The 12,485-nt window shown below is 42.2% G+C and overlaps 1 protein-coding gene across 2 annotated transcripts in view; it reads right to left on the bottom strand.

Moving 5' to 3' along the window:
* The window catches only part of ctif (CBP80/20-dependent translation initiation factor), a 166,384-nt gene that overhangs the window by 41,961 nt on the left and 111,938 nt on the right, over positions 1–12,485 (bottom strand). Inside the window, exon 8 of one of the 2 annotated variants that reach the window (XM_067258345.1) lies at positions 284–363. In XM_067258345.1, the coding sequence (XP_067114446.1) occupies positions 284–363 (80 nt within the window). The remainder of the gene's footprint in view (positions 1–283; positions 364–12,485) is intronic. The other variant, XM_067258346.1, reaches the window with a different exon arrangement.

Raw genomic sequence — 12,485 nt, 5'->3', positions numbered from 1 at the left:
CATTTTTCAGATTAAAGTCAGATTAAACTGGATTTAATTGAGGAAGGGCCCTGCAGTCAGGAAACATGGAGCTGTATCAACTCATCCACATGAGATTGAGGGTGACATTGCTAACATTACACACACACATGCAACTCAGGTTCTGTTTTGGTGTTTCTCTCTTGAATGTCTGGTCCCTGGCTTCCTGTTATCACGCATCTTAAACTAAAGAGAAGTGTCAACAAGATGGGCGAACTGACTGAAGTACTGGGTTAAAAGAAACAGTGTGTGTGAGAACCCTTACCGTCGATCGTTCCTCTTGCGTCGGAATAGTTTTTTGGTGTGTGCAATTTCAGCTTCATTAGGAAGGGGTGGGAAGGCCTGCTGAGACAGAAGGAGAGAGAGGTAACTATTAACATATCTGTAAATGCAGTTTCCCCTTGGATTTTTTAGGGGGGGGGGGGTAGACTTAAATTTGGCCTCCCATTCACTTTCAATGGATGTCACGTTACTGGCCCCACAATGCTGTGTGAGATGCCTGTCAGTGCGAACAAGTAGCCTAGCAAGATAAGCAAACCCTATTCTATGCGTTTATTAGGGCATGTGGACGAGCAATAAAGCATAAATCTTTACTGGGGCACAGGCCCCTCATTAGAGCTACTCATCACTTTTCTTTTTCTTCCGTGCGAGCCAACTGTTTTCGCAATAATTTGCATGCCAAAAAAAAAAAAGCTTCATGTAATATAATACGAGACTCATGTTGTTATTATGTTTGAGTTCAAATAAGATGCATGTTTTCTCTACTGGTAGGGCACCCAGAGGCCACTGCATCATGTTTTCTCCACTGGTAGGGCACCCAGAGGGCACTGCTTCATGTTTTATCCACTGAAAGGGCACACTAGAGGGCACTGCACCATGTTTTCTCCTTTGGTAGGGCACCCTAGAGGGCCGTGCATCAATTTTTTTACACAGGTAGGGCACCCTGGATCTAGTGTACTCATCGACCGGCGATCAGGTGTAAATAACAAGGGCAACGTTGCGCAAACATTTCTCGCAAATGAATTGAACTCCTGAGGTGACGAACAAGAACCGAATTGCCTGTATATGTGAAAACAGCCACATCTCGCACATAGAATATATAGCCCCCCCTCCAAAACAATGGTAGGGGAAACACTGAAATGTGACACACAGATGTGCTGTCCCTCTCACAGAAATCACACACTCTGAGGACTACTAGCTGGCCACTAGCTTGGTCTCACCACCCATCCCCTACTCCCAAAGTCTTACAGTGAATGGGTGACACAATATTGGAGACCGCAGGGGGAGGGCAAAGACAAGCACCATGCAACCTGGCTAAACCAACCACTGTCTGGTTGAGGGAGGACTAAGGACCAACCTACAGGACACGGATTGGCATGGCACGGGAGTTCAAGCCCAATGACTCACAGGAATGTTGGCAGCCTACAATTTTCCTCATGACAAGCTCACAATGATAGGGTGGGAGATTGCGGGAGAGAGGGAGGGAGGGACAGACAAAAAGGGAGTAACCGTATGGCAAATGGATGGAGTGGGTGAGTGGTGTGGTGTAGTTGTACAAGCAGGTATATAGTATACTGTCTCTCCCTCTGACCGTGACTGCAGAAACCTCATCCTTTATACATTTGGCTGTCAGTCAAACAGTTGCCTGGCTCCGAGCCTAACAGTGTCTATCTGATGTTGCCATGGTTACTGATGATAGAGTACTACTGAGTGTGAGGTGGAGGAAGGTTGGGAAAGGGGGAGGGGGTAAAAGTGTGTAGCAGGTCTCTGTTGTGTGAGTTAGTATATCTTTTCTACTGTAGTTATATAAAAAAATAAGTGTAGTGGGAAATATGGTGCAAAATGCTACTGCTGCAGTATGTGTTTACAAAAGAAATGTGTGTGTGTGTTCCCACTCAGCGCAACAACAAAAACAGACACAGCAGAGGTAGAGACAGTTAGAATCCACTACTATCTGGCACCACACACATTTTCCAAACACCTCTCTCCTCTATCACTGCCCATCCTTTTTTCAATGGCCCACAGTCCTCCTCCTGCTGCATCTGGCTCTGTTAAGTCGTTATTTAGTAGCAATGTCCATGTTATTATCAAATCATAAAATTATTTTGATTGACAAACACACAGTTCATGTTCTAGATGATTATGACAAAGCAAGTGTCAAGGCCAGCGTTCCTGGACACAGGAAAGCAAGCAGGCCCAACCGTTTCACCCAAACAGCTTGCAACTGATATTCTTCCACTTCCCAGAATTTGAACCTAACGAGCTTTGGCTTATTTTATTCTCTCTCCGTCTGTTTACGACAGAAAGACGAGTGGAGTTCAAAGGTCAAGACTGAGTGAGACAGTTAGGCGTATTTGATAAGGAGTATATAGTACAGAGAAAAAAATTCTGATTGACACTTCTCACTGTAACCGGTCATCTTGTGAGACACTCCTAGGTGCCATTTTGGATACTCAGAGTGACAGTTCCAGTCCCAAATCTCCACTCATTCTCTGGTGACACCCCTTTTATGATATACTATAGCGGGATGTGGTCGTTGAAGAAAAGATATGCTTAATTTCTAATCAAGTATTAATTAGTTGGGGCACCACCTTGAAATTTGGTTTTAGGGACAAATGAAACCTGTGTTTAACATGTAATAATCTGTAGTCTTAAGTAATAAATTCATTCTAAGAGTATAGAGCAGATCGTAACAATAACAAACACGCGCACGTCAAAATATATTTTCCGAACTGTTTATTAGGTAAGTAAATTAAGTATGGATAGTATGAACAAGTTAGATTATGAATTTGATATGAGATTGGTATCGATGAACAGAATGAAATGGTCTAACAAAGAAATTGTACAGTCAATGATTACATCCTTAAAAATCATAAACGTAGCTCACGCCAATGCCATGTCGGGAAGGAAAGAGCGTTAACCATAGTTACGTTTGATCAGGTTGAATCAATGAGGTTGAGGACTGTTTGCGTCTGGGTCCCATTTGAAGAATCTGAAGTCAGAGCTCAGCTCCACTGCAGGTATCATGAGACTGAGTCTGCGTGATCTCAGTCTGTCGCAATTAGAATTGCATTTTGGTTGCTTCTGTAGAATCGTTCAGGTCGTGTTGGCACTAATCTTGTTGAATCCCAGGAGAAGTTTTGCGAGATCCTGACAGCGTTTACCACATCATCGTTGGTATTGCTGGACTGATTGAGAGATTGATTTGTCATCTCAAGAGTTTTATAAAGTTCAGAGTTAGGAGGAGGACCTATCTGAAGTCAGAAGGTGATTGGTTGAGGGGGGGGGGGGTTGTCAACTCCCCCTCTTTCCTTCACACCTACGAAAGGTGTGAACTGGTCCCTAGCTGGTTCATAAGAGTGTTAAAATATTGTTCTGAACATCTTTGTACAGTTACAAATATAGATGGTTGATTTTATTATGTTAGCTTCGTGTAGATACCATGGATGACTTGGTTATAGGGGTGTAACAATATATCGTGGAACAATATATTGCAATACAAACATTTTACAATATGTATCGTAGAGTTATGGCAATATTTTTACAATTTGACCCATTGGTTGAACTACCAGAGCGTGACCTACTCTGCACCTGCGTCATGCGTGCATTCATTGCATCTGTCGTTTAAAATGTTGTTCAAAATATCGTGATACATATTGTATCGTACACCCAGTTTCGTGAATTGTATCGTGAGATGAGTGTATAGTTACCCTACTTGGTTATCTTTCACTAAATTGCACGTCTGTTGATTCGATAGCGATTGCTGCCTTTGCTTACGTTTCTATTTTCGCTGCATTACTATGCAGAAGTAGTTTTAATTAATAAATAGTGGGTTTATTGTTATTATTTGCTACAGAATGCTTAGCCTATCAAGCTCAAATGAAGCGGACAGTGTACATGCTTTTGAGTCCCTTAATCGATAGGCTAGGCTACTGACCGATGTCAATTATTAATACGTCAATTAATAATTGGCAGCATTTATGCCATTTAGAACATACTTTGAGTGGAAGGTCTCTAAGTAGCCTAACCTTACTGTTTTAGGGAAATAGTACGAAAATATGTGCAATATTACATTAGTTATTAGACTATTACTGGGGGGGACGGACGGACAGACTTATGTCGTTGTTGTAACATTCATTCATTCATTCTTCTACAAATGAAAACACTGATCAACCATAAAAACAATCGTTATGAAAAATACGAAATATGATATATAAAACTGTACAAAACAGAATAAGGAACTAGAAAGTACATTTCCTGCAGAAAATGCGTTGGAATGCTGAAAGATGATTTTATTCATTTTTAATTGCTGAAAATACAGAAATTTGAAAATATCCGCAAGCTGAAAGCTTAAATGAATTAAAAAAATGTGTGAGTCACACAAAAGAGGCAGTGTGGACGCTGAACTGCATCATCTAACAAAGGTAAGAGCTGAAATAGCCTACAATGCGGAAGAAGCTGAAAGCTGAACTGTTAAACAGAAGAAGAAGTAGGCTAGCTAGTCGTAACAAGAATATTATAGTTTTAACAGCTGAAATTATAGTTGTGATCGTAATAGCAGTAGCAGATGTAGCCTATCATTGAGTGCGTTTACTCGGCTTTCTCAGTAGGATTCAATGTGTTGATTGAGTGAAACATACAGCAGTAGGGCCGATACAGGAAGACACGGCGACACTTTGTTGCAGAAGGATGATGGTGCAAGTTTTGTCCGTGGAGCATACAACGATTAATAAAAACACACATGTAAATGGAGTAGCCTAATCGTATTATTGGCATAAACCGACAATTGCTAGTAATCGGGTTTCTCATGGTCAAGTGAACGCACTCAATGGCGTAGTAGAACAAAAAAGTTCCATTAGCAATAGTAGTAAAACAGATATTAGCAGCACCTGCAGTCACCTCTTGTAAATTGTTTTAGGTTGAAATTAGTGGTGGGCATAGATTAATTTTTTTAATCTAGATTAATCTCACTGTAATCTTGGCGTTAATCTAGATTAAAATTGCTCATTTGAATTCCGCCGAAGGCATTCAGAATATGTGTGCTACCCAAATAATGACTAAAAGTAAGTCTTTGAGAACGGGTTTCTCAAGCCAGGTGGCGCATTAGACCAGGAGCTCATCTCCTGTTTCCAAAAAAGCATCACAAACTGCTTGAGAAAGCTGTTCTACTATGATAATTGGTGATGAAAATAAATTATGTTCAATAAGATGTACTTGTGTTTATTAACTGTTTATTAGATTAGTTAGCTTGGCTGATAGAGCTGTGCTGACGGGCTTGCCTCGGTTGCACTCAAACATCATAGTTTGACGACGACTCTTCCCCTGCGCTACATCAGTGCTTGGCCCGGCATCTTCCGCATTAGCTAAGGGATGCTTTGCGTTTCGGAGGTATTTGAGACTGGAAGAACTAATTCTGCATAGCACAAGGTGCAAACAACCTTAGTCTTGTTGAGGTTTCCATTGGGAAGCTTCTTAAAAATACATTTTCCCTGAAGCAAACCAGGCGGCTTCATAGCTGCATCCATGTTAGCATGTCACATTTGATGTGATAATTTCATACACAAGGCATACACACAGGTTCGAAGACTCGTTCTCGCCCCCTACAGTGCAATTCGGCTAGGTATACATCCGTGCTAAAATATCAAGGTGAAAGTCATCATAGCTTGCGTAGTATAGACCCAGCTCCCAACCCAACTTTGAGAATAGATTAAGGGCGATATTTTTTTTATCACCGATAAGAGTCGCAGCGCGTTAACGCCGATAACGGCCCACCACTAATTGAAATACTATCAAACTCTGTCGTGTGACTCCACTAATAAGCTAATACCAATCACCTGTGTAAGAGACTGAGTGGCACATGTCTGTTTGGTTGCCACAGTGATGGTGCAGCTATGATTGCTAATGCGCTGAGGGTAGAGCGAATAACAGAAATGTAGGTAGAATCCACACCTCAAACAAGTTAACCTAGACGCAAAACTATACGTCCAATCCAAAAAATAAGGATATTTTCCGAGACCCAAGACTTTGCCGAAACCAGAGATGTCCTTTATATTTCTGTGCGGTCAGAAATACGACTCTACCGGCAGTTTCAAAATCTTGTTCTTTTTGCTTTCTCTGACGATATTGTCACCAGATTTGCATTGGTCTCTATGGGGCGAGAGTTGGACTTTGTCAAATAAAATAAAATGTATTTGTATAGCCCTTTTTACACGCAAGCATGTCACAGAGGGCTTCACATACGCCCATAGAACTGCCCCTCAACCAACCTAAACCCTCAAGGAAGACAAGGAAAAACTCCCAACAGGAGAAAAAATGGAAGAAACCTTGGGAGGAGCAATTCAGAGAGGGATCCCCTCCTCCAGAGACGGTTGGTGAGAGAGAGTAGCAGAACACAGGCTAAACATAGTCATACAGTGTCGATGGGTTTTGAAACACTAAAATCCATTGTTCAACTTTATAGATGTAGGACAGGACCGGGAGACTCGCGACCAGGTCCAGCATTGGCCGACCGACGACCAGGCAGGTGCTGACAACTCAAACCCCCCACACCACAAGGGATGTGTGTGGGGGGGACAAAGAGAGGAGAGCAGGGATTAGAGAATGCCAGGAGCAGCTAACAGTTACAGTCATAATATAATTTGTCTTGCTTTCGTGGGGCTCTGAACAAATGTGTACGTCTGTTGAATTCAACAGACAACTGTCTGCAACCAGCACAAAATTATCTATCTATTGATCCAAAAATGAAGCATGAAGAGCGAAAATTGTGGCAATGGTGGCAAACTACAAATATTTTTTCGACGACATCCGAAGCTCCCCTCCAATCTAAGCGTTTCAGTCTGCACTCTAGGCTTTCACGTACACACCCATGTAAATCTCAGAAACGGCTTGAAAAAGTCATGAAACATAATCAGTGATATTGAAAAAAGTTGATTAGATATCAAAAAGCTGAATTTTTACAAAATAGTTTAGGTTTTGTCAAAAGTCTGTCTGAAGCAGCATTCCAACAATAACAGATTAAGGACACTGAGTCCTCGCTGTCAGTGTCAGGACAGTTATCTTCCAGTTCCTCAGTTTCTTTTGTGTTGGCACAATTACAACAACGACATAAGTCTGTGCAACACAGTCCTGCAGAAAAACATGAACATCTGCCTGTCTCACACGCACTTTTGCAGCGGCAGTGTATCACAGGCAAAACACTGTCAGGGGCTGAATTTCTGTTACATGGAAGGTCCCATCCTCTATTTTCCAAACATATCCATCCATGTTGACAAAAAGCAGCTACCTTATTGGTGTACAATGATCACGTGTCGAACCGTGCCACCAAAATACTATTACGCTCTGAAGAAATTAGTTCTGCATAAAACATAGACAACGATAAGACTGGAATTTCAGCGACAAACTTTTTTTTGGTAGCTTAGCACGACTCGTTCTTTTTTATGAGCTAAATATTGTGTAGATGCCAGACTGTGGAGCGGGAATCATTTTCTAAAACACTTTTCGTGGATCACCTTGCGGCCTATTGGTTCAACAATCCTAAATCCTGATTTATACTTCAATGTCAAATGCGTCTGCATAGGGTTCGCGGACGCCGCAGAGACCCGCAAAGCAAGGCCGCACAGGCTACGTGCGACAGCTAAAAAATCTAAAGCGCGTAGTTACGCGTTCGCAGACCGCAGAGCCGCACAAGCAAAGATTGGTTGGATGGCGGAGGGAGGAGTTACACAGAGTTTGGATTTCCGTCAAAATTTGAAATGCATCTCTTTGTCCATCGAACAAGCACACTCTATATGACACACTATGGTAAAAAGGGGCCGTTGTCGGCACATACGTGTCATATATTAACATCTTAAAATAGTTGATTAATATACGCATATCTGAATGTTGGTATACCTGGAATGCTGTATATCTTCTCACTTGATCAAATGTTCACTTTAGCCAACTCCTTCACCACTAACGGAGCGAGCTGGAGTCAGGTGGCTGAGCGGTGAGAGAATCGGGCTAGTAATCCGAAGGTTGCCAGTTCGATTCCCGGTCATGCCAACTGACGCTGTGTCCTTGGGCAAGACACTTCACCCTACTTGCCTCGGGGGAATGTCCCTGTACTTACTGTAAGTCGCTCTGGATAAGAGCGTCTGCTAAATGACTAAATGTAATGTAAATGTAAAATCAAACTTTTCCCGAGCCCCGTGGGGAGGAGGCCACAACATCATGGCCACCAACAAAACTCAGCCAAGATTGTTCTTGCTCTGGCTTTAATTTCTGGATATTTGGCAGCGTTGCCACAATGGACCAAATGGCTTTGTTTGCATCTTTCTCCACCGCCATTACTGAACTACAACTCAAACTAGCGCACAACATTAATGTCATCGTTCTCAGCCACTCCCTCTGTTCGCTGATTGGACCGCCCAAAATTTGGCGGACAAAAAAACGGCTAATATACCGCAAAACCAGATGCAGTACTGAAGGAAAATTAAAACTGAGCGGAAGTAAGTAGAAAGGCGGAGCCAGGCTAGTTAGAGTGCTGTGTAAGCATTGGAATGCTTGGAATGTTGACCGTAGACTTGAGTAGACTATATGTTGAAGGGAACTCAACTCCATTGATCACTACGCAATTGATTATTAGAAGGGGGATGGGAAACCGCAACTTCTAAACAACCTGAAAGATGTAGGCTATTTGCAGCATTTTTTTTTTTTTTCGGACCAAGGTCGATTTTTATGTTGATCACGTCACATAGTCATTCAACATGGCGGATCGGATGATTGTGTTTGTTTCTCAGCACCCGGTTGTATATGATAAAAAATAAAAGAACTACAAGGACAAAGAGTTTAAAGACAACGTATGGAGAGAAATAGCACAGGAGCTTCAGTGTGACGATGGTGTGTGTATATCAAGCTTCAAATGTAAAACCTATTTGTTTAAACTTCCAACTACGCTAGCTACTGTTATAGCTAGCTAACTATAACAATCTTTTCTTCATTACAAAAAAGGGCTTTGGAAAATTATTTTCAGATTCTGACAAGAAATAAAATCTTCCTTGATAATGTTTCCAAACAAACTAGTTATTATTCAATGAGCTGTATTGTGCTCTGTTTAATCCCTATTATTTGACTCAGTGTAGTCAGTTTGGTGTTGTTTACCGTTTAACCATGACAGCATAACTACCGTATTTTACGGTAAATAAACCGCATTGTGTATAAGCCGCACCCCCCCAGAATGAGCACTTTGTGTTTGTAAATCAGAGTATAAGCCGCACTTCATAAGCAAACAATGGTACCGTTGCATGGACCGATGCTGACAAATGATCACTTGCACGTTCATGCTTTTGCTGCGGACAGCTTGGATAGTGATCTAACTAGACAACATTCCCAATCAGGGTGAACACTCAAATTATCTAAACTATAGACTGTTGGCCTACTCCGATTTTTTAGACTATTGGAGTCAGGTGGCTGAGCGGTGAGGGGGGGATCGGGCTAGTAATCCGAAGGTTGCCAGTTCGATTCCCGGTCATGCCAACTGACGTTGTGTCCTTGGGCAAGGCACTTCACCCTACTTGCCTCGGGGGAATGTCCCTGTGCTTACTGTAAGTCGCTCTGGATAAGAGCGTCTGCTAAATGACTAAATGTAAATGTGAATAGACCATAGCATTACACATATCAAAACAGAACGGACACAACAATAGAACTCCAAACAATGCTTATTTAACTAAGCTAATGCCCTTAATTTAGTAGCTTTTCAGCTTGCCGCAGGGCATTCTGGGTACCAAGAGCAATGCACGAGTATAGGCGATCTTACAGCATTGTGTAACTGTTACACACTTCGGTTGTGCATAGTATGTCCAGAAATAAATCCAAGTCACTCTTTTAGTGGCAGAATCCATTGTTATGTCTACACAATTATTTAGATACATTATAAGTTTAGCTAGCTTGCAAATCCTGAGGATAGCCTACTGTAGCAGACCTTTCTATGTGACAACGGACAAGGGTGTTTTGTCCCTCGGGAGTTGCCGTAGGCTTGATGCTGAAAGCATTACGTGAAATCAGTGAGGGCTGTTCGAATGGCGATGTCAAGAAGAGCAGTGGTAAAATACATGTTATGAAAAGAGACCGCGTCCGTGTCTTATTGTCCACACTATCATATACAATTATATCTAAAACGAACTTACAAAGACCTCGGTTAGACTACCAAAGTTGAATTAGTAATGTTGTTAGCGATGCTAGCGTTACTTTGCTAGCTAGCCTAGCCTGTAACATTTCACTAGGTTTGCAGCTGTTTGATTAACTGAAATTATTATGAAATGTTATGTTCTACTAGCCATTTGCCTACTTTAGCAAGTCACTGTATTTCCAAGCCCTGATAGTGTAACTGAGAAAACAGTAAATAATTCCTTTCAAGTAATAAGCCCCCGTTCAAGTGTTGAGCATAAAATTAGCTGCACGGTCAGTAGAGATCTTGAGAGAAACCTCTTTTTTGTTCTAAAACCGGACTATAAGCCACTTCGAAATATAAGACGCACAAGCACAAGAAAACTGTAAAATCGGAGTAGGCCAACAAGCTGCAGCTTATTTTCCGTAAAATACGGTACTACTTTCCTACTTTATAGTTGAAGAAGTGAAGAAGTTGTGGAAACATTTGAGGGACACTTATGTGAGAAAGAAGAGGGAGGATGGAGATGTGAAGAGTGGCCAGGCAGGTAACAGGCAGAAGAAAAGATGGAAGTATATGGAGGCCATGTCCTTCCTAGACAAGTCCACTTCATTTTAGGAGGTAGGCTCTTCAGGCCCTTTTAACTTACCTATTATTTGACAATTGCAAACACTCGAAATGATGCAAGCTGTGATCTTTACCAATCCTGTCATCTGGTGACAATTCGAAAAATGGTATCTACACATGGGGCCTGAATGTTATTATTTAAGTACGACTCCTATACACTTGTTATTATCTGAAGAGTACCCAGAGCAGTGCTCGAAGTGGGCCGGTACTCACCGGTATGCAGTACCGGCACTTCTACATTTTACTCTTAAGCGTACCTGCACCTTTTCTTGCGTATCGCTACTTCTCGCATGTAGCTGGCCCGGTACTCTACCACTGACAGAGAAAGTGTCAGAGAGATTGGTAATGACCCTAACGTTACATAAACTACACTACCCAGAGGGCACAAGCACTACATGACTTATCTCAGATCTTGATGAATCACGTAAAGGCAAGCAGTCGGCCCACCCTATCAGAAGTTTGCTTCTCTACGGACACTAGTTCGAAAAAGCTGTCTGATGCCTGCGTAAGTGCGTAACAGATTTTTCACTGCTGAAAACCAAGAAACAAAAAAAAGTTTTGAGTTTGTAAGTCATTATGTTAGCCTGGCTTCGGAAAGGTACAAAAGAAGTTTTGTTTTCCACTGTAGAAATCTCAAATGTCATAATGATTTGCAAATGCAAGAGAGTACCGGCACCTTTTTTTCGCACTTCATGCACTGACCCAGAGAAATCTGGATGTCGAGGAAGAGCGGAAAGAGGATGCAGGGCCAGCAGAGCAGATGTGTGACCAAGAAGAAAGTGAGCGAGAGGGTGGTGCTGTAGCTCCCAGGCCAGCCAAGGCAAAAAGGAAGAGTAGTGACAGCATGCTGGAGGGTTACCTGAGTAAGAAGCACCAGAGAGATTGGGTCACTCAGTTTCTTTTAAGCTTAGCCCCTGCAATGAGGTGTCTGCCCCCAGAAAGGCAGTCCTGGATTCGGTTAAAGATGCAGGAGGTGTGTCATGCAGACACAGGCAGGCAGAGTTTGGAGCTGTTTATTCTCAGCCATACATACTTATTTTCCTGCTTTTAACGGTGCTGCTATATTTTTCATATTTATTCAAGTTATATTAATGTTATTGTTTAATTTGTTAAATAAAATCTTATTGTAACAACAAATGTGTTTGCATTGCATTGCAAGTTCAAGAAACATGGCTTGTACAAAAAGCAGATAACATTTAAAAGTCTACATAGGCTATTTATCAGAGAAATGTTTAAGATAAGGTTTTGATTTGTATGCTCTACTGGGATCAACAATTTAAGGAACTGATCAGGGCAGACAGAAATTTCTTTAGGCAGCAGAACCACGGTGTACATGGGCATATTGCCAAGGCACTTGTCCGACTGGTGAGCTGAAGTAGTTGTGGAAGGTTTCTCGCGCTCTCAGGGCTTCTGCCGATGCCCTGTTTCCCCGCAGGTTCCTGACTGGACCTAGGATGCTCTCTCCACCATCGTCTTCAGCTGGCTCCCCATTGTCTGGATTCTGACCCTCCTCAACAGAATGCAGATAGTTGGAGAGTATGCATGTTGCCTTCACAATACTGTCTACTGCATCAGGGCACACACACGAAGCCTGTGAGGTGGATCACAGACTGTCTGACAGGAAGCAGTGCGTTAAGCTGGGAACACAAGTCTCTGACTCCCGGTCCATCAGCACCGGATCACCTCAGGGCTGCGT

The sequence above is a fragment of the Osmerus mordax genome, chromosome 20 (genome assembly GCF_038355195.1).
Source record: "Osmerus mordax isolate fOsmMor3 chromosome 20, fOsmMor3.pri, whole genome shotgun sequence".
Classification (NCBI taxonomy): Eukaryota; Metazoa; Chordata; class Actinopteri; order Osmeriformes; family Osmeridae; genus Osmerus; species Osmerus mordax.
Note: the sequence above shows the minus strand (reverse complement) of the source record. Positions and strands in the feature narration are given on the sequence as shown.